This window comes from Chelonoidis abingdonii, chromosome 5 (genome assembly GCF_003597395.2).
Source record: "Chelonoidis abingdonii isolate Lonesome George chromosome 5, CheloAbing_2.0, whole genome shotgun sequence".
NCBI classification, from domain to species: Eukaryota; Metazoa; Chordata; order Testudines; family Testudinidae; genus Chelonoidis; species Chelonoidis abingdonii.
Genome location: NC_133773.1, coordinates 10,995,789 through 11,019,522, shown reverse-complemented (window position 1 = coordinate 11,019,522; position 23,734 = coordinate 10,995,789). Strand labels below are relative to the sequence as shown.

General features: G+C 40.8%; 1 protein-coding gene across 1 annotated transcript in view; it reads right to left on the bottom strand.

Moving 5' to 3' along the window:
- Positions 1-3,884: 3,884 nt before the first annotated feature.
- Positions 3,885-23,734, bottom strand: part of NOA1 (nitric oxide associated 1) — a 30,695-nt gene continuing 10,845 nt past the window's right edge. Inside the window, 6 exon segments of the mRNA XM_075066330.1 lie at positions 3,885-4,120; positions 4,517-4,634; positions 6,628-6,744; positions 10,010-10,141; positions 18,302-18,498; positions 22,362-22,526. Of these exon segments, the coding sequence (XP_074922431.1) occupies positions 3,888-4,120; positions 4,517-4,634; positions 6,628-6,744; positions 10,010-10,141; positions 18,302-18,498; positions 22,362-22,526 (962 nt within the window). The 3' untranslated portion in view covers positions 3,885-3,887.

The window sequence follows — 23,734 nt, the reverse complement described above, 5'->3', positions numbered from 1 at the left end:
TGAGTCTCTGCTGATGCATGGATACAACTCCTCCACAACCCATGGCTAACTACACACTTTGCCAGGACAGATATGTTGATCAGGGCGTGAAGATTTGTGATTGACATAGTTATGCTGGCAAAAGCCCCTAGTGCAGATGAATTATATCAGCAAAACTATGATTTTACAATATAGTTTATTATCATCAGGGTGGGGATGGTGGGCTGAATAAGCTATACAGCCAAAGTTTAGTTTTGCTGTATATGCTGCATCCCACACTAGGAGCGTTGCTAGGCTAGTATACTGGTATAGTTTACACAGCAAAGGTGCTCTAGTGAGATCAGCTTAAGGCTGTTGAGGAGGGGTTGGCTTGAGGTCGATCTATTTATGGCAGTCTTTGGTGGTTTTTTTATTTTTTATTTATGTGCTGGGCATGCAGAGCACTGGACGGGCTCGACAGCTGCATTTTAGAAATGTAATAAATACAATTTTCCATTAATAATGCAAGTGTCTAAAGGGGAGACGGACCCCAGATACATACACCCTGTGCTCTGCCTTTACTATTAGATATTTCTTAAACCTGGAGAAATACGAATCGAATTTATTTCCCAATAATTTTTGAAAAATCTCACTCCTTGCCCTGTTCTAATAGCCTTTTTTCAAAATGAAGCAAAGCATCACTAAGGGAATTAGCACGAGTACTTAACATGACTGAATCACCACCTAAAGAAATAACTTTAAGGGAAATCATCAATAACAAATCACATGTCTATATGAAGGAGGTTTTGCCCGAACTGCTGAGAGTAAAAAGATTAGCAAAGAACAGTATTTTCCAGTTTATTTTTTCTACTTTGTTCATTGATGTGTTTTGGTGTCATCATTTTTCCTTTTTTCCCTTGACTAACAATTCTTATAAATGTTGGGGAAAAGCAGAAATGCCCATAATCAATTTCCCTTCCTATGTAACTCTTTCATGTAACCCCTAATACTGTTCTTTAAAGCTGATATTTGGCTACATTCTAGCACTGTTAGCAACTTGCAAGGATTTGTACCTTGTTCTTTTAGTGACCCGTCAAATCTCAAAGCAATTCTCCGGTTTCATTTAGAAAAAGCTCAGGATCTCTTTGTAACATTCTGCAGGATGCTCCTTTACAGTACAAAAATCTACTTTGGGCTACCATATGGCACAGCCTTTTTCAAAGCATTTTTTACTTTACATGACAAGGTTTGTGTTTCATTAGTGAGAATCTTAAGAGTAAAGCTACAAATAAATGGTAAAGAAAGCTATACAAACAGCCTGATGGTGAAGGTGTTTTGTAACTTGTTATCACACACAAAGCGAAAACAAGATCTTATTCACAGAACATTACAAAATCCACTCTCCTTACCTGCAAATAGTCTATGCGTCCCAAAGCACCTAGAACAAACCATTCCAGGCTTAAGTACAAAGGTCCGTGGAACATGGCATGTGTCGGCAAGACAAGCTTTAACTCTTTCTCTGTTAGAAGATTTAAAACCTGCAAAGCAAGTGTATAACCATAACTCATTTGGATGCTTTTACAAAAATGATTAAACCAATGCTCTTGCTTTATGGGAAAAAGGAAGATACAAATATACATGAATGAAGAAATATCGGTCTCAAATGATCTCACACAGAATTACAGACAAGTAGGACTGCACTCATAGACTCATAGGTTGGTAAACTAGATCTACTGCATTTCCTTTGTCTAAATAATCTGTCACCTTCTCAAAGAAGGAGATCAGGTTGGTTTGGCACGATCTACCTTTTGTAAAACCATGTTGTAATTTGTCCCAATTACCACTGACCTCAAATGTCCTTAACTACTTTCTCCTTCAAAATTTTTTCCAAGATCTTACACACTACAGATGTCAAACTAAGAGGCCTATAGTTACTCGGATCACCTTTTTTCCCTTTCTTAAAGATAGGAACTATGTTAGCAATTCTCCAGTCCTACGGTACAACCCCTGAGTTTACTGATTCATTAAAAATTCTTGCTAATGGGCTTCCAATTTCACGTGCCAGTTGCTCAGGTTTTAAGGGGGAACTGTGTATCTGACTTCTCTGAGGGGAGCAGCCATACAGCTGACTAATGGCAACAGCGAGAGAGGTGGCAGAGGGTTTCCCCAATCCAGGCCCCACTTCTGCAAAATGTTTTTCTTGCAGTACTTGTGAAAACTAACTCTGTCTCTTTAAGGCAGTGGGGAAGAGGGGGAGGTTTCTTCCAAGCATTTTGGTGTCTCTGAACATGCTAATGATCCACCTGATGAAGGGGCAGAGACAGACACTTCCCGGGCAGGTAAACCCCTCCCCACAGCTAAGCATCAGGCAGTGAGTGATGGGGGTGAACAACACAAAGGAATCTCAAGGGAGCAGGTTCTTCGCAGGGGCTTAACCCTGGAGAGGAAATGCAACTCCACAGGGAGTGGGCCATTAACATACAAGGTCTCCTTACACCCTTTCCTTGCCAAAACCCCCAAAACATACCCAAAATAAGGTCCTTCACTGAGGTGATGAGAAATGTAATAAATGCTGAACAAACTGATCTGTTTAGACAGAAGGCGTGGTATGATAATCATACTTGGAAGCGCCTCTCTGTCATGAATGTGCTGGTAACTTTATGTCTCTTACTACACACACAGTGGGTTAAGACAAAGAATTTGATACTGGTGGTAAATACTTTAAAAAATGTGTAAGATGCATGATTTTGCAAAAAATCTTTGGTACAGTCTAGGAGTGGTAACAAGGAAGTCCTATCAGAATACTGGTTCTCAGCTAGTACCTGTAGACAGGTTTAGGGCTTGGCACACTGGAGAAAGCATAGCCGATCTAGACTGCTGTGTGGAAGGGGAAACTGAGGCACACTGCCTCATGGCATTGGTGGCTAAATACCAAGACACCTACACTTTAAAAGATACTGACATCTGCATTATGTACACAATGCTACACACCAAAATATTTTCTGGTAACCTGGGAACAGAAACCCAGAACTTTGCAAAAACACCTACAAATGACATTACAGCAAGTCCTTGAAGCTGAGTCTTCCCAGAGCTGATCTGCAGCTGGGTGTGGCCCTGCCTGAGTGTGTGTGTTAGAGGAGGCTTTAAGAGCCTGGCTCAGCAAGACAGGTTAAAGGGAGCCCATGCTGGCACAACAGGTAGACTCAGTGGCATCTCAGCACATCAGGTGGCTTCCCAAGGGGTCCAACCTGTCACAGTTGTCATGATGAAAAGATAGATGACTGTACATTTAGGGCAAATCACAGCATGGGGATGTTTTGCAGCAACTCTCAGTTGAGGCATAAGTCTGATTTCCTCCCTTCAGCTATACACAGTGCTCCCCTATGTGGCATCTGCTTATCTTTAAAGTTCTACATTATTGCAGAGACACCTAGTAGGATGGTCTCTAGGGCCTTCTTTCTGAAATCTTTATCACTAATTTCATGCGAAAAGCCAAAAAACAAGCGATGTGTCTCCTGTCCAAATATCGGTAGCAACCAGAAAGACTTATATGTTCTGACAGCTTCCCTAAAGCCCTCCTGCTGTAACTGAGATTACCCTCCCTTCCTGACAGCAGCCGTACTCCACTCACTGTAGGCGAACCAGCAATAGTGTGAAGTGATGCCAATCTGTCTGTCGAATGCAGAACTAAAAAATCTGAATGAGACAGGCCATCTGGTAATGGGAAGTAGAGACTACAAATCACATGATCCCATGAGCTGAACTACGCAGTAGCCTGATACAAACTTCAAATCTGCATTTGCAAGGTCTTTCAAACATGTTTTACAGAAGTCAGTCTTAAAATCAGAAAGTGTTTTCTATGAATAATGGTTTTAGTAATTGTCTGTAAGCAACACATACGTCCAAGGGCTTCCCAGCTCCTGTGCTTCTTAAATTTTAGATACTCTTTTTATTTGTTTATTTGTTCCATTTGCCTTTAAGTTCTCCACCAGGGGAGGTGGCTTTTTAATTCTATAGGATGCACTTCCTCTGATGCGGTTCCCTTTGATGTCAACGATGTGTGGCAACAGAGGAGGTTTACGTATCATCAGTGTTGTCCCTTCAGGAGTATAGGCTCGCAGCTGTAGTTTGTCTTCCAAGTGAGCGGTTATTGCAACCCAACCTGTGCAGATACCAGAACAGAATCCAGTTAGTTACAACCTCTTTCAAACAAAATGAGAATCAACTGTATCAAAATTTAAAAATGGAAAGGGACACTTATTTAAATAAGACAAAGGGTCAGATTTTCACACAGATTCAACACCCAACAGATCCCATTTAGACGAAAAATGGAAGTTGCTGGGTGGCAAGCACTTTTGAAAATCTACCCCCAAAGTAGAAAACAATTGTTCATAATGACATACAAGGCAGCAGGCATTTTGGTCGACTCTGTGTCACCTTTCCTAGTCACAAGACCTTTGCAAGTCACATGATGCACCCATTATCAAATTACATCCAAGAACAAGAGTGCACAGCAGGAGCGGCTACTCTGCACGTGGAGGAGGAAAAACAGAGTTACCAGCAGAGGACAGCTTTATGTCAGCCACTGCCTCAAGGGTGCCAATTCCTTCCAGCGTAATTTCCTGAGGAATAAGCGGTGGGAATTCCTTCATTCGTTCTTCACTCCCCATGGGAACCTAACAATAAAATACAGGAGAAAGGAGTTAAAAGCTGACCAGAAAGGCAGCTTTAAACTTCTCAAGTTATGGACTAAGTTACAAAGTGAAATGCAGCAACTTAACTCTTTCTATTCTAACTGACTCAAACACTGGACACATTTAATGAGTAACTGCTCTCACATAACTTTTCTATTAAAAATGGCATTTGGACAGTTAAGGGACAGTTTGTCCAGAAACAAACGTTAAGGTGATAAAGATTTCATTTAGATATCAAACTAAGGTGCCTTAGAGATGCAAAGAAGTAGATATTGCAGTATCAGAGATTGTCCTATTTGGGTAAGTGCCAGGATTCAGTTCCACGCAAATTCAATGAAATAGCAGAAGTTACTAACACTACAATCTCTGAAACATTTATTTTTGTAAATGGTGCAATAATTCATAAAGTGAATTCAGCATGAGCAGTGAGTTGTACTGATGCTTTGCAAGTGAAGATCAATACCAGAAGAGAAAGCTTTAAACTGCTTCAGATAGTGGAAAATGTACCATGTAGCTAGGGGATCCTTAATATTTACTACAGAGAGAGCGTTTCAGTTTTCGTGGTATTGCCAAGGAAACAAGTTAAAACACATCAAGATATGCACATATATATATATATACACACATACAGAGGCCCTGCTTATAGGAAGACAAAAAGATGTATTTTAAAAACATGACAGCTAACCCATTTAAAATCCTAGTGTTGAAAGGGCAAGTATTAACATGCTAGCTGGTTGAGGCAAACCTGGGTGGAGCGGAGAGGGGGGCAACATAGACTTTTAACTTCATCAGCTTAATATATGTTAAAGTATACACAGCTTGTCTATGCTAGACTTCTGAATGTTTTACCTAGCACATTAACCAATGTGCTAACTTCACATCTTTCTAGATAAAGCCCAAATCATGAGAATATTACTTTTTTAAAAAACAAATATTTCCAAACCATGCATCAGAATGAATTTTAGTCAAATTACACTATCAATTTCAAATTACACTATCAAACTACATGCTTAAAGTATAAGATATAGAAAATAAAATGTAAATACATTAAAAGACATACAGGTCTTGCTACAGAAGTGCTATGGAACTAGGCGTCAATCTGAAATCTTAGAAAACAAAGCTACAAATAATGTCCATCCCCAGGACAATTCCATATAATATTTTTTGCTGATCTCTCCGCTATCTAGTTTCAGAAGTCCCAAATGATGGGATCTACATCACTTCCAGGTATTTCTATTTCTTAATTCCATCTTGTTGCTCCTATTTGTAGTTCTTGACCTCTCCGCCTTTTATATTTCTCTCCCTTTGTGTTTTGCCAATTTATATCTTTCCATAGCAGACAGTCAGTTTTTGTTGTTTGTCTCTGAACTCTTGCCTGAGTAGCTCCAATTTGTCAATGTCTTCCTGGCATCAGTGGGCCTAGCTTAGAACACAGTATTCCAGACATTGCCTCATCAGCGCTGCAGAAAGAGGGGCTTTATCCCTGAGCCAGAATATGATGCCTTCGCAAACATAAGCCTAAACCCCCCAGCCATTTTTAACTTTAATGAAAACTGCTCAGTAGTAGTTTGTGTGCTTTTTACAAAAAAAAAAAAGTTATATCCCTACTTACAAGACTGTCTAATGTACTAATATGGTCCCTTGTACGCAGGCAGAGCAGGGAATTTAACCCAGGTCTTCCAGAGCCCCAGGCTAAAGTCCTAACCTCTGCCCATGCCATGTTCCTCTGTCCATGCACAGAGGGCGCTCCCTCTTGCTGAGTTAGTTTAATTTTAAAGAGGAAAAATGTATGTTGTGACTGGCAATAAGATTTTCATTCTCATATCTGTTTCCGATAGCCAGGGGAGGAATAATGCATATATTCTTTTATTTGGTTTTCCCAGAAAGGGGAAGAATCACTGACAAGACAATGCATAACGAGTTCTAGCGAGGACTTAACACATACCAGGACACCATATAGAAGGTGTCCTCTTACCTTCAGTAATGTTTTTCCAGCATGCTTCTGATAGATGCTATCTGCTTTCTCCAGGGTAGTAACATGGACTGGCAACAGGTTAGAAGCCACAACAGAAAACCAGGAAGATTTTGCTCCCTAAAATTAATGAGGACTGATTGTTAAAAAAACTGAACGCTGTAAAGATATTTACAAGTTACTGTCCAGCCTTCCCCCTACCTTCTGTTTAAAAGTAGTTCTGTTACATGATCCTCTCTCATCTAGATAGGCAGGGTCTTAGTCTTTGAAATGCATCTGTACTGTTTCTATGATAAACAATGACTTCTCTGCATATAATGGAGCTGAGTTTTCAATACACAAATACAACAGCAAAGCCACCTCATAGTTTCTAGTCCTAAAGCAAGCCCAGAACCTTTCTGATTCTAGAGCTTTTGCATCACAGCACAATACTTAGGTGCTACTATAATACAAATACAATGCACTCACATTTATCCTTATGGCCCAGACAACTGTGTGTTCAGAGAAATGGAAGTGCTATTAACTAACAAGCGGCCACATGGGGGACACGCTATGAATTTTCAGAGAAAAAGAATTTGGATAATTGGAATGGCACTTAAACAAACAAAAAACAAACAACCCCAAAACAATCTGTTCTACACTCAGGTCATTCAAATAAAACGATAGTCATGTGTTACAGAATGTGTATCTTTACCAAGGGTGGACAAACTATGTCCCGCAAGCTCCCGTTGGGAAGCGGGATCAGGGGCTGCACCACAGGGTTCCTGTAAACTGTGGCATGGCCCCGCTCCGGGGTACAGGCTTGGGGGCCACACCTCATGGCTCTTGGAAGCAGCCGCATGGCCCTGCTCTGAGGGTCAGGGGCTGCTACACGCATAGGAGCTGGAGAAGAGACATGCCACTGCTTCCAGTGGTAAGCCTGAGATAAGTGCCTGCACCCGAGACTCTCCCCACGCCCCAACCCCCTGACAGCTCTTCAACCCCCCCAACTCTCATCCCCAGCCATATCCACCACCCCAGAGCCCACAACCCTCAGACAAGAATATTAGGGTGGAAGAGACCTCAGGAGGCCATCTAGCCCAATCCCCTGCTCAAAGCAGGACCAACCCCAACTAAACCAGTGGCTCTCAAATTGTTTTACTGGTGTTTTTACATAGCAACCCTCTGAGTGCAACCTCCCCCCCATAAATTAAAAACATTTTTTTATATATTTAGCACCATTATAAATGCTGAAGGCAAAGTGGAGTTTGGGGTGGAGGTTGACACCTCGGGATCCCCTGAGGGGTCCTGACCCCCAGTTTGAGAACCTCTGAATTAAATCATCCCAGCCAAGGTTTTGTCAAGTCAGGCCTTAAAAACCTTGTTACTATTCTTTCAGCACTTTGGGACAGTTTGTTCCGGTGCTCTCAATAAGGCTTCTTTAAAATACAGCCAGTGATCCTGGACTCACTGCCCCCTCATATTAGCTTCCTGCACCCCTGCCCCAGCCCTGATCCCTCTCCCACCCTCTGAATCCCTTGGTCCCAGCCCAGAGCACCCTCCTACACTCCAAACTCTCCAGCCCCACCTCAGAGCCTGCACTCCCAACCAGAGCCCTCACCCCCTCCCACACCCCAACCCCAATTTTGTGAGCATGCATTGCCTGCCGTGCAATTTCTATTCCCCTCAGGCTAAAAAGTTTGCCCAATCCCATATCTCTACATTAGCTTAGTTCACAATACTGAAAGTACTGCCAGCGTGAACAAAACTGGCAGGCTTATTTCTGGATGGCGTGACAGACTTCTCCTGTCCAGCTGATCCTCTCAGACCATTTCCCAGATCCAGTAGTAAAATATCCCTCTTGTTTACCAGACTCTGCTTTGCAGTACCTAGAATTCTACAAACCACATTTAAGAATGAAAATTACTATAATGAATTGTACATCCAAACTGCAGTGGGAAAACAGGATTACATCAAATCCAAACCAAGGAATCTAGTCTCCTGCTGATGCATGGATACAACTCCTCCCACAAGCCCATGGCTACACTACACACTTTTGCCAGGACAGATATGTTGATCAAGGGCGTGAAGATTTGTGATTGACATAGCTATGCTGGCAAAAGCCCCTAGTGCAGATGCAATTATATCAGCAAAACTATGATTTTACCAATATAGTTTATTTCACTCAGGGTGGGGATGGTGGGGCCTAGAATAAGCTATACCAGCAAAAGTTTAGTTTTGCCTGTATATGCTGCACCCACACTAGGAGCGCTTGCTAGGCTAGTATACTGGTATAGTTACACAGGCAAAGTGCTCTAGTGTAGATCCAGCTTAAGGCTGTTGAGGAGGGGTTGGCTGAGGTCGATCTATTTATGGGCAGTCTTTGGTGGGTTTTTTTATTTTTTATTTATGTGCTGGGCATGCAGAGCACTGGACGGGCATCGACAGCTGCATTTTAGAAATGTAATAAATACAATTTCCATTAATAATGCAAGTGTATAAAGGGGAGAACGGACCCCAGATACATACACCCCTGTGCTCTGCCCTTTACTATTAGATATTTCTTTAAACCTGGAGGAAATACGAATCGAATTTATTTCTACAATAACTTTTGAAAAATCTCACTCCTTGCCCTGTTCTAATAGCCTTTCTTTTCAAAATGAAGCAAAGCATCACTAAGGGGAATTAGCACGAGTACTTAACATGACTGAATCACCACCTAACAGAAATAACTTTAAGGGAAATCATCCCAATACAAATCACATGTCTATATGAAGGAGGTTTTGCCCAGAACTGCTGAGAGTAAAAAGGATTAGCAAAGAACAGTATTTTTCCAGTTTATTTTTTCTACTTTGTTCATTGGATAGTGTTTGGTGTCATCATTTTTCCTTTTTCCCTTGACTAAACAATTCTTATAAATGTTGAGGGAAAAGCAGAAATGCCCATAATCAATTTCCCTTCCTATGTAACTCTTTCATGTAACCACTAGATACTGTTCCTTTAAAGCTGATTCATTTTGGCTACATTCTAGCACTGTTAGCCAACTTGCAAGGATTTGTACCCTTGTTCTTTTAGTGACCCGTCAAATCTCAAAGCAATTCTCCGGTTTCATTTAGAACAAAGCTCAGGATCTCTTTGTAACATTCTGCAGGATGCTCCTTTACAGTACAAAAATCTTCACTTTGGGCTACCATATGGCACAGCCTTTTTCAAAAGCATTTTTTACTTTACATGACAAGGTTTGTGTTTCATTAGTGGAAATCTTAAGAGTAACAGCTACCAAATAAATGGTAAAGAAAGCTATACAAACAGCCTGATGGTGAAGGTGTTTTGTAACTTGTTATAACACCACAAAGCGAAAACAAGATCTTATTCACAGAACATTACAAAATCCACTCTCCCTTACCTGCAAATAGTCTATGCGTCCCAAAGCACCTAGAAACAAAACCATTCCAGGCTTAAGTACAAAGGTCCGTGGAACAATGGCATGTGTCGGCAAGACAAGCTTTACTTCTTTCTCTGTTAGAAGATTTAAAACCTGCAAAGCAAAGTGTATAACCATAACTCATTTTGGATGCTTTTACAAAAATGATTAAACCAATGCTCTTGCTTTATGGGGAAAAAGGAAGATACCAAATATACATGAATGAAGAATATCTGTCTCAAATGATCTCACACAGAAATTACAGACAAGTAGGACTGCACTCATAGACTCATAGGTCAGAAGGGACCAATATGATCATCTAGTCTGACCTCCTGCACAAGGCAGGCCACAAAACCCTACCCATACACATTTATAAACAACCCAACCATGACTGATGTATTGAAATCCTCAAAATTGAGATTGAAGACCTCAGCTGCAGCGGAATCCACCAGCAACGACCATGCCACGCGCAGAGGAAGGCAAAACCTCCAGGGCCTCTGCCAATCCGCCCTGGAGGAAAATTCCTTCCGACCAAATATGGCGATCAGCCTAAACCCTGAGCATTGTGGGCAAGACTCACCAGCCAGCACCAAAGAAAGAATCTCTCAGTAACTAGTCCCATCCCATCCAACATCCCCTCACAGACCATTGAGCAGACTTATCTGCGTAATCCAAAATCAATTGCCCAAATTAAACTATCCCATCATAAATCCCCTCCATATACTATCAGCTTAGTCTTAAAGCCAGATAAGTCTTTTCCCCCACTACTTCCCTCGGAAGCGTTCAAAACTTCACTCCCCTAATGGTTAGAACCTTCGTCTAATTTCAAGTCTAACTCCTAATATCGCAGTTTGTACCCATTCGTCTTGTGCTACATTAGTACTAAGCTAAATAATTCCTCTCTCTTTCCTCCTCTGCTAAATAGCTCAAGCCAATTTGTCTTTGCAGTGTTCACAGGATCAGTTTATGCTATTTTGTGTTACATCAGAATACTAGGGTTGGAAGGGACCTCAGGAGGTCATCTAGTCAACCCTCTGCTCAAAGCAGAACCACACAATTAAATCACCCCAGCCAGAGCTTTGTCAAGCTGGCCTAAAAACCTCTAAGGATGGAGTTTCCATTATCTCCCTAGGTAACCCATTCCAGTGCTTCACCACCCTCCTAGTAAAATAGTGTTTCCTAATATCAACTAGACTTCCCACTGCAACTTGAGACATTGCTTCTTGTTCTGTCATCTGCCACCACTGAGAACAGCTGAACTCATCCTCTTTGAACCCTCTTCAGGTAGTTAAGGCTGCTATCAATCCCCCCTCATCTTTTCTTCTGCAAACTAAATAACCCAGTTCTCTCAGCCTTTCTTCATAATTCATGTGCCCTAGCTCCTAACATTTTGTGCCTCCTCTTGGACTCTCTCCAATTGTCCAATCCCTTTTTGTAGTGGGGGGTACCAAAACTGATGCAATACTCCAGGTGTGGCTCACCAGTGTCGAATAGAGGGAAATAATCACTTCCCTCGATCTGCTGGCAACGCTCCTACTAATACAGCCCAATATGCCGTTGGCCTTCTTGACAACAAGGGCACACTGCTGACTCATATCCAGCTTCTCATCCACTGTAATCCCCGGGTCCTTTTCTGAAGAACTGCTGCTTAGCTATCGAAGATTGCGGATGGTTCCTGCTGTGTTTCTACACAAATACTATTTATTTGTGGAACAACCTAAAATGAGATTGAGATCCCCAGAGTAAAAACATGTTGCAACTGTGCTGAACTCTGTCTCCATTCAGGAATTACTATTTATCACTTTTATTATGAAGCCACTAATAATAATCAGCCATTTATTTCCTGCTCTACCACAGCAGATTTTGTTAAGCTTAATGTGCCAGCAGTTCAAGGTACATTAAACAGAATTTTGGATCAATATTTCTTACAGTTAGCATTATGGCAATTCTGAGTTTAAGGAGGATATTTCAGGTATTAGCAAGCTTTCTGTTATAAAACTGTAAATCGTTTTAAACTGACTACAGTTTCAGAGATCTCTTGTCCCCACCTCTACCACCGAAAAATACTTTGAGAATAAATTCTCTGGAAATGTAACTGAGAGATTAACTCCTCAGCATAGGTTTATGTGCAATGAGTTCCCACCTAAAAAGCAGGAACTACTGTGCCTGATGTGTCACTAAAGTGCCCCAGGCACAGCAAGAGACTCCAGCTTAAAAAATAAACTTCTGCCTGAAATGTTTTTCCTACTATTGTTATAAGTAATGCCTATGGTGACTATAACTGAAAGGTACTTTCCAGCATACTTTGTACATTTAATGGGACTATGTGTGCAGTCAGTTTCGCTTCCCCCCAACCCCCCACAGTCAGCTTCCCCTGTCTACACACAGGAATAGTAGAGAGAAAAAAAATGTTAAAAAGAGGAAAAAATGACTGGAAAAGCACAAAACATGTCGGTGGGATCCAGGCCCAGGTGCAGGACCCAACATTATTTTTAACTGTAAAGCACTAACTAGATTCCAAATAGACAGCATCCCTTTCTCACACACTTGGAATTTTCAGCACAAACAGAGCCAAACTCTTCCAACCACGTGCCTAAGTCATGCCACAGCCTCGATAACATTCAAATGTGTACTAGTTTGGCAACATGGTTACAACATGGTTTGGTCTTGACTCTGCATTAAAAGACAGAACCGTTTCGTAATTGTGTCAGCAACTACTATAGTGTGACTGGGTCTCTACACACTCTTTCTGTAGCGTAGATGGAGTCAACTTTAGTCTGAAAATCTTGGCAACTTTTGCACCAATTCTGAAACAGTAGGAGCCTTGCAAACTGAAAGCTCCGCAGATAATATTCCGGAGTATTAGGTAATGCTTAGTGCTAAATTTGACAGCTATCAAAAACTCTTTCTTTCAGTTTCTAGAAGTTTAGTTTTCTCTTGCTCCCTTATAAAGCCGAACATCTTTAGTAATTCATAGACTGAACTAGCCCAATGGCTAATCTATCTATGTCATCTAACCCTCACAAAAATGTACAGAAAGCAAAGACTGAAAATTCCTGCTCCCCACCTCAAAATTGGTGCCCAGACAACCCCTCCTCCTCTCCAGCCAAAACGAACAGCGTGACAAGTGGAAATTCAATTCGAACTTTGGCATGTCTCATACCTGCCCCACTTCACAGGCACACCAAGCTTAATCAAAATTAGAACTATCTATAGGAAGTTACTGAGCACGAGTAAGTCCATTCACTTTCTATGCTCATTCAATTCCTGGCAGCGAGGGGCCACTTTGCTCCCGGAACTGAGAGCTGGGAGATTCTTCTGTACTCCCATGCTCCTGCTGCTGGCACCCTGGCAGTAATGAGGAGGTGCAATCAGCATGACTGGATGCAGAGAGGTGAGGAGCTAGGCCTGGCAGTTGGTTTGGCTAGAGACTGAATGGTCTGTAACTACTAAAGCACACTTCTCTTGGAACCTGGCATATAATAACCTAGGATTTCTGAGTCTCCATGTTCCTCTGCTGTCAGCAAATAGTTGTGAGACCCACTGGCAAAACATGTCTCATCCCCTGCTTTTGTAAATGGTCCACATAGCAGTAGTAGGTTGTCATCATCTATCGATTACTCCATTAGCTCAAGTCACAGAGGTCTGTGCTGTACAGTAACTACTCACTTCAATGGTGACAGGTTTCAGAATGGTAGCCGTGTTAGTCTGTATCAGCAAAAAGAACGAGGAGTACTTGTGGCACCTTAGAGACTAATAAATGTATTGGGCATAAGGTGCTGTGGGCTAAAATCCACTTCATCGGATGCCACAAGTACTCCTTGTTCTTCTTCCTCAAAGTCGTCCCGGTTTACATTGTTACACTGCTGATCAATTAGGGAACATGCTTGTTTAGAGTTGCACAATGCTCCTGTATAACGTTTCTTTGGCAGCTGCCTGCTTTGTCCACTGCTTGCAGAAAGAGCAGCCCGTTGGAGCTAGCTGGTGGGGGGCTTGGAACCAGGGTGGACCAGCAGCCCCCCTATCAGCTCTCTGCTTCCCTAAGTTCCTGTGTAGCAGCCACCCAGCAGGCTATCAATTGCTGGCAGTTCAGCTCTCCCTCCCCCCACTGCCATGTGCTGCTCCTGCCTTCTGCCTTGGAGCTGCTCCCAGGAGCCTCCTGCTTGCTGTGCGGGGGGAGGGGGCAAGAGGGGGGCTAATATCAGGGTGTCTCCCTCCCCCCTGCTCCTGCCCCCCGCTTACCCTATCTCCACAGAGCTGGGGGGGAGGGGGAAACTTGACAGGGCTCAGGATGGAGGGAGCTTGCAGGCAGCAGCTGCTGTCTCAACTTCCTGATCTGAAAAGGCAGTGTACTTAGAGTGGGGTCAGGGTACTTAAAGGTGCAATCGCATCTCTCTCTCGCTCACATGCAGGGTGTGTGTGTCTGTCTGCCATGCTGTCTCTCCTCCCTCCATTCGTGCTGTATATAGAGTGTGAGGCTTCATTAACAATGTGTTAAACCTTGAGAGCTCAGGTTAGTACTAGTTCATCATTTAGCAGTAAGGCATTCCCTGGGAAATATCCCTCCCTCTTCCACCTCAACCAAGATTCACAATCATCATTTCTGTGTACAGTATTGTTTGTTTAAAACTTATACTGTGTATACATATATAAAAAAATACAGTCTTTTGTCTGGTGAAAAAAATTTCCCTGGAACCTAACCTCCCTCCTCCACATTTACATTAATTCTTACGGGGAAATTGGATTAGCTTAACATCGTTTCGCTTAAAGTCACATTTTTCAGGAACATAACTACAATGTTAAGCGAGGAGTTACTGTAGCTCTAAAGGTCTGAACCCTGCTACCCTGCTGAACCACATGGGAGCCAATAGGGTTCCACATGACAGACATTTCCCCCCAGGTTGATATTAAAAACCTAGGAAATTACATACAAGAACTATATTAAAATAATGTTAAGGTTGCTAAGTCAAGTAATCAAAAAACAGGAAATTGCAGAATTTAGATTTCTCATGTAACCTTAATTTGACTCCCTTACACCTATGCATTGTGATGGAATATTTAATCACATGATCACTTACTAGTTTTTCCACAGGACCCCTGACTCATTTAGTGCACAGGATATATTGTGTTTAGGGATGATCACCACTATGTAGTGAAGGACGCTGTTGTCTGCAGGACCCCTGCCTCATTTACTGCAGAAGTTGGAAGGTGCACGAGGCAATGGATTGCAGAAAGAGTAAGGATGGTGTCATAGCTTTGGCAGCTGAACAGTCCCCTGAAGAACTGATTCTCTTTCCATCTCGGGCACATAGGTCCTATGAGATACTGGGCAAGTCACTTAATCCAAACTTTTCACAGAGGGTCACTAAAACTGTACGTTCACGTTCTGGGTGTCCAACTTGAGAGTACTGGTGTCTGATTTGCAGACATGCTGAATGGCTGCAACTGTTCTCCAAACATATAAAGTGCTACAAAACACTAAGTTCTCTGAAAAGTCAGCTCATAGACCTTTCAAAGTGAGCATCCCACTTAGTGTGTATTTTTCATGTTAATGTCTCTGCCTCTCAGTTCTCCCTTCTGTAAACTTAGAATAATGCCCTCCCTTAGATCACAGGGGCATTGTGAGATTCATTTATGTTTGTTGAAGTAGTCAGATACTATAGGAGCAAGATGAAAAGGCCCATGAGGTAATTAATAATCCTGTCTTCAGAGCAGGATTGGTATAGTGTGCAGTAAATAAGGCACATTGTTCATCGAAGGTTGTTCATCGAAGGTAAAATTAAAATTGAAAAGCTTCTCATTCATTGAGCACTGTCCAATTTACATGCTGAATAAGGTGGGGTCCTGTGGATAAAACAGTGTGTGATCATGTAATTAAAGACCAGTTTATAATGCATGCGCACAAGAGATTGGATTAAGATTGGATTACATGTGCAATCTTAAATCTGGCATTTCCAAACTTTTGCATGCTTGATTTTGCAACCTTAACACTCTTTCAATGTAGTATTTTGTGTGCCATTATTAACTACCTTCCTGAGGCCTGAGTCATGATCGAGTCCCCACTGTGCTAGATGCAGTACTATTAATCATTTGTGTCTTTAAAACTTGCTCATATCAAACATTGTTTCAAGTGAATCCAAACCACACACCTTAGCTAGGTTCTTCTACTCGATTAGAAGATATTAAGGCCAGAAAGAAGCATTGTAACTATTTATTCTGATCTCCTGTATAAAACAGATCATAGAATTTCACTTGGTAATTCTGGCATCAAACCCATAACTTGTGATTGAGCTAGCTGTATATACTAAATTGACCAGCAGTGAAACCGACATTTACAATAAATCTGCATTAGGTTTCAGAATCTTCACCCTGTTGAGGTGGCTGAGGCACAAGACACCTAACCAAATTATTACAGTCCTGGAGCCTGGCTGAAGTTGTGAGTAATAATACATCTCAACAAGGCAATAATTTTGAAGTCTGATTGAGGATGCTACTGAGATGAATGGGGCAGTTCACACCTCTCAGAGTTTTTTGGATCAGTCAGTCTAACATTATTTGAAAGTCTATCCTCACAATTAGGCCTTGTGTCTACACAGAAGTTGAACCACTTTAATTATAGTGGTATAGTTAAAGCAGTACCAGCTGCCTAGTGTGACTGTAGTTATCTTGGTATAAAGGTGCTTAGACCTGTAAAACTTATTCCCCTATATGTTGGGGACTAAGCTATAACAGTATAAGGCTCCTTTCTATTGATATAGCTGTGTCTACACTACGGTTTGTACTGGTTTAACTAGTTTGGTAAAAAAAAAAAAAAAAAAAAAAGAGTATCATTCCTCTAACCAAAAGAGTTATACTGGTACAAGATCTGGGGGTAGACCAGCCTTAGAAAGTCAAAGTACGACGACTATTTTTTTTTTTAAGTTTAACTTCAATTCTGTAGAACACAGTTATATCCATAGACAGATCATAACTTCATATAACTGCAGGATTTCTACAGAGCATATTTCCAGTGGCTCTACTAATTTTAAAGCCAAAATTTTCAAAGCCATCTAGAGTATTTGAACTACTTATTCCCATGAATTTATCATTCAAACCCTTTAAGCAGCTTTGAAAGTCTCAGTCCTAGGTATTTTTATACTAAAAATCTTATCTGTTTAAACATTAAAATCTATTTAAAAATTGATCTAGTTAAATAACCCCTAAGGTAGATGCACTTAAATGGGATTAGCTCTATTTTGTACATTACCAATGCAAAGCAAATTTATTTAAGCAATGGTTAACAGGTTATACATTAGGGGGTTGCATTGGTTTAACTAGATGGATTTTAAATCAGTTCAGTTAAACCAATATAATTTTTTTTAGAACAGACAAGCCTTTAGTCTCTTGTGATCTGATTCTCACTCAAAACCAGAGCTAAAGGTATAATCCTATATCCTGCCATCAGATCCCGTTTTCAATCCTCCGACCCATTCATTCCTCCTACAGAAATATACTACTACAGAGACACACATTCAGGGCTCATCTACAAAAAACTGGTCTGTAAACAGTTCACTAACATGCTTACAAATAGTGCTTAGTTGAATCTACACTGGTAAATACCTATGTTGTAAGATGGTTATGGCACTACTTGTTACAGCAAAACCAACCAGTGAGATAAATTTTCCTATATAAAACAGGCCTTATTACTAGAAGTGGGAGAATTATTTTGGGAAAATAGTAATTTATCCTAAACAATGCAGTTTTTGAGGCTCTAAAACAATTTGCAAATTCAGATTGAATCTGATGAATAGTTTTGGCTGAAAAAAGAAAAAATATCAAAAAAGTTTCACTCATTTTGAAATGGTCAAAATGAAATTTTTTAAAAGACTGAAACCCCCCTGAAAATGGCTGAATTGAAAAACTAGAAAAAATTTGTTTCAAGTTGACCAAAACACTTCAGTCAATTAGAAACAATTTTATTTCAAGTTTTTTGATTCAATGAATGATTTTGAATAAAACGGGATTCAAAATGGCTTTTCCCCCCTCAACAAATTTTGGTTCACATTTGAACAAAAAATAAACATAAAGTAAAATAAAATCCATTATCTGCTCAGCTCTATTCATTACACAATATTCTGATACACTGGGTGGCACTATATAATGACTTGAATGTGAGTCTCTTATTTCATAAGGATATCAAAAATCTCTATACCTGCACTCACAGTTAACTAAGACAGTACTCCCTCTCCCAAATATCGATCTTCTCAAATGCAGACAGACAGACAGAGCACCTACACAATTTTCTTTTACAATCCCTGGCGTGTCAAAAAACCAGCGAGCATCTTTCAGTTCATTGTATGTAAATTCCACTCTCTCTTTAGGCTTCTTGGATGAAAAGATAGGCTCCTCTTCCACGCTAAAAGAGAGCTCATCAGGATCAAAGTCAATTACAGCTTTTGACTTCTGTTGTTGAAATGTTCTTCCAACTCTTCCTACATTAAAAAGGAAAAGTATTTTTAATAATTTATGATACTTTACACTTTCTTCAACTGGAAATTTTTCCCTCTTACACACTTAAAAATAAATAAAATACATATGATAAATATAAATGTGATTGAGGCGTACAAATTTAAATGCTCAAAAGTCAGGATGTTAAAAAGTGACTTATGTTTCTCTATTTTAATTTTCCTTCTTGTCCAACAAAAACCAAGAAATCCAGTGCTCTTAGCAGTCCCCCATATCATGGACTTGCTATAAATGTGCTATTATTGTATTACAGTAACCCTAAGGACCCCAATCGTGTTCCCATTGTTCTAGGCATTGTACAGAACACTCTGTAAATTAGATTGTCTTTTTTTGATATTTAAGATCTTGATCTTTCAAACACTTATGCATGTACTTAACTCTATTTGTGTGAGTATTGACTTGGATGGAACTGAGTGTATAAATGTAAAAGCATGTGCATCTTTGCAGGATAAGGCCCTTGGTTTGGGGCAATTACAGTCTTACAAACTGCACAGAGCTATAAGCTCTGCAAAAGCAGAGATTTCAATACAGAATCTGCTTCTGTATTGAGATCTCTCTATGGAGAAGTTTTCTTACAGTGTAAGCTTTTGATGTAGCTATAATATTAACACAAGTCCATGTTCTACTCACCTTACTTACAGAAGCCATCTCACTGTGAGCCTTTTCAAATGTTAGCCCAGTTTTGGAACATGGGTGGAGATCTTGCGTATACTAGAAATTGGAACAGTTTTACAACTGGGTTCCGCAACTGTGGCGTAATTAGCCCCTAATATGGTAATTTAAGGCTGAAAAACGTTAACTATCCTCTTTAGCTTTCTTTTTCATAACTGGTTTCAGAGTAGCAGCCGTGTTAGTCTGCAACCGCAAAAAGAACAGGAGTACTTGTGGCACCTTAGAGAGTAACAAATTTATTTCAGCATAACATTTCGTGGGTTACAGCTCACTTCTTCGGATGCATAGAATGGACAACACAGACAGAAGATATTTATACACACAGAGAACATGAAAAGGTGGAAGTGCCCATACCAACTGTAAGAGTCCAATCAATAAAGATGAGCTATCATCAGCAGGAGAAAAAAAACCCTTTGAAGTGATAATCGAGATGACCCATAGAAGGTGTGAGGAGAACTTAACATAGGGAAATAGACTCAATTAACGTAATGACCCAACCATTCCTAGTCTCTGTTTAAACCTAAGTTATTTGTATCTAATTTGCATATTAATTCGAGTTCAGCAGTCTCTCTTTGGAGTCTATTTTTGAATTTTTTTTGTTGCAAAATTGCCACCTTCAAGTTAAGTTCTCCTCGCACCTTCTATGGGTCATCTTGATTATCACTTCAAAGGTTTTTTTTCCTCCTGCTGATGATAGCTCATCTCAATTGATTGGACTCTTCCAGTTGGTATGCATATTTCCACCTTTTCATGTTCCTGTATGTATAAATATCTTTCCGTCTGTCTGTTCCATTCTATGCATCTGAAGAAGTGGGCTGTAGCCCATGAAGCTTATGCTGAAATAATGTATTAGTCTCTAAAGGTGCCACAGTACTTCTGTTCTTTTTTATAACTTTAGTTCAGACTTACAATCAAGCAAGCCACATTAATATAGTATACATCCATTAAACATCACTGTTTCTTTTATGTTTTCTAAGTCTTTGCTCTAAACAAAGCGTTAATAATACGTGTTTAATTAGGGTGTAACACAGAGCCAGCAAGGGTTACAGATACTAGTAGGATAATTGACCCAGATTAAACCTTTAGAGATTAATTAGTAGATAACGCTGTGGTTTTGTATGTGTTTACAAATATATGTTAGAGGCTGCCAATGTAACTAAATGGTTCCTACCACTGTATTCTGTTAATTCAGAGATCAAAAGAGATGTTAACATTTAAGAGGAACTGTGACTGTAGTAATATCACTGTCCTAATTTCTCTTTCGAAGTATGCAGTAAACTAGCTGTTAATTGGCAGGTTAGATGGGTAGCTGCTTACATTAACTCATGTAGCTAATTACTGATTATGCTTAAGAAAATAGATACTTCAAGCCGCTATTGATCACCCAAGGACTCACACTGTCAAGAGGCTGCCAAAGAACTATAAAAGAACCTTGAGCCCTGAACCCTATTATCTCAAAAGATCTGCTTAAGCTTGTCAGGTGGAAGTTTGAGTCCTGAGACTGAGGTCTCCAAGTCCATCCGATCTCCCTGATTACTGGACGCTCGGACTGTAACCTATGGACTCAAACTCTGAAAAAAGAACTCTTCGCAAAACTTTAAACTCACACATCCACTACTATGAAACTGAACCTAAGAATTTTGATTCAAGTCTGTGTGTAGAATGATCTTTAACCAATATCCACTCTCTGTCTTTAAATAAATCTTTAATTTAGTTAATAAGAACTGGCAGTAGCTGTATTGGTAAGATTGAAATATTCACTGACTTGTGGGTGATTATCTGATCCTTTGGGATTGGAATAACTTTTTATAGACATTACGAAGATTCAGTAATGCTTCATAATATTGAACTTGGCTGTCTGGGTGGGGTTGCTTAAGGGAAGCTATTGTTCTGGCTTCTGGATAACCAGTTAGGTTATCAAGACGCTGTTTTGGTTGATGAGCCTGGTAAATCTAAGTTATAGAACAACTACAGTTTGGGGGGGGGGGGGGGGGGGGGGGGGGGGGGGGGGGGGGGGGGTGGGGGGGGGGGGGGAGGGGCGAGGGGGGGGGGGGCGTCATTGCCCTGATTGAGCAATCTCAGCATGGCCCCACTGGAACCCTGGTCACACATGGATATGCCTGAACGAAAACTCCAGATCTGAACCTTTTATGCACTTGTGGGAAATCTAAAACCTAACTCAGTAGCTGGGCCCATCTCCAGCTATATTAAAGTGTCTTTGGATGACATTTTCTTTGAAGGTAATTGTAGTCTTTTGGCCCATTTCTACAAGACACACTATCAGTTTGCATATTATCAACAAATAGCCAATACAATTAAATGTATTAGTCTTTTTTATTTTGGAAAAGGAGAAAGAGTTGCGATGCAATCCTGGAAATCCATTAAGCCACCTACACCAGAAGGACAAGGACTGAATTGATGCATTGGTGTGTAGTGACATAAAAAAAAATCCGAAGTTATGACTTTTAGAAAGTCAGAGTTCTGGCATATTAGATTTTCACATATTCCAAAGACAGAAGGTACCATTGTGATCATTGCGGTCATCAGGTCTGGCCTCCTATATAATACAGACCAAAGAACTTCTCCTAAATAATTTCAAGAGCAGATCTTTTAGAAAAACATCCAATCTTGATTTAAAATTTGCCAGTGATGGAGAATCCACCATGACCCTTGGTAAATTGTTCCAATGGGTAATTACTTTCATTGTCAAAAAAATTATGCCTTATTTCCAGTCTGAATTTGTCTAGCTTCAACTTCCAGCCATTGCATCGTGTTATACCTTTCTTTGCTAGATTAAAGAGCCCATTATTAAATGTGTGTTCCTCATGTAGGTACTTATAGACTGTAATCAAGTCGCTCCTTAACCTGCTTTTTGTTAAGATAGCTTTTTGTTAAAAAGATCAAGAATAAGGATTTACTGAAGATTATTAATATATATTTGAAGAATTCTTATTCTGATATGCTGTTGCACTATCACGTACGCTAGGAACCCAAATTAGAATGTATCATAAATGTATGTTGGCTAGCAATGTTTACCAATTAAGAGTTCACTTTAGACACTGACTTACCATACAGTAAAGCTTAACTGAGTCTTTTGCATAATGCAGTATTTACATCTGAGAACAAACGGTGATACTCTTCCTCAGGTAATACTCACCTATTAAATAACCTTGCTTTTTAAGGCATTTAAGATACTTTTGTTCATCATCACTAAGTTGTTCTTCAGTTTTTTCTGCATCTGCTTTTAGCCTCTCCTGTCTCTTGAACAGTCTGTCAGATGTAGGGTTAATAATCGGAAATTTCAGGAGGTTTAAAGTTGTGCCTGAAAAACAAATTCCAACACTATCCAGGTCTGTGACTGTGCAAACTGAACACAGTATATATAAAAGCAATTAAATGTTAAGGTTCAAACAATGAAAAAAGACACATACAGAAGACAGACAGAGAGCTGCAGCGATACAAGAGCCAGCAAACAGAGCTGTAAACAGGGGAGTTTCAGTGAGAGTTTACAGGGGGAGTTTGTGGGGGAGACTTAGAGACCTAGGCAGAGGAATTGACAGGCCAATGAAGGGAGTGGGTGGTGTTCTGCTGGTGGTCTGGTGTCTGTTGGGGGTTTGTTTTGGTTTGTGTTTCCTGCACTAACAGGTTTTAGGTGGGAAGGCTATGACTGATACAGAGGTAGTGGTGAAAGACACAATGAGGATGACTGGATGTGGAAGCTGAGGCATGTACACGATCCTGGAGGGGGTACCTGATAAGAGTTTCATCTGCATGAAGTGCCGACTGATAGAGCTGATGGAAGAAAAGATCCAAGGACTGGAGATGCAGGTCGAAACTCTGGTGGAATTTAGGAGGAGGTCCGAGCAGATGATGGAGCAAAGACATGAGGAGGATGAAGGGAAAAGCTCGACTTGCAGATGGAAGCAGGATCAAAGAACTCTGAGGGGAGACTGCTGGGTGAGGAAAGTGGACAGTGGAAGCATGTGACTAAGAGAACCAGGCAGAAGAAAAGACGCACCAGTGAAGGAGAAACAGAGCTCAGGAACAGGTTTGCAGAGTTGGAAAATGAAGAAGGGGCACAGCAGGTGGTCGCTGAAGGTGAGAGGGCAAGGAAGAAGAGAAGAGCGGCCAGTCCTATAGGAAGAGGGGAAGAGTCAATGGAGACAACACCAAATATGAGCCCCAGGAGGATACAGAATGAGTTGCAGAGGATTGCAAGGGACAACAGAAATCGAGAGGATTTGCAGCCAGAGGGAACAGGGGATAGACCAGAGAATCGCACTGTCACCAGGAAAAGGCAGGTCTACGTGACTGGGGACTCCTTACTGAGAAGAACAGACAGGCCTGTAACTAGAGCTGATCCAGAGAACAGAAGGGTGCGCTGTCTGCCAGGTGCTAAGATATGGGATGTGGACCTGAGGCTGAAAAGGATCCTAACAGGAGAGGGAAAGAATCTGCTGATTGTCCTTCATGTGGGAACAAATGATACAACTAGATTCTCGCTGGAGTGTATCAAGGGAGACTATGCCA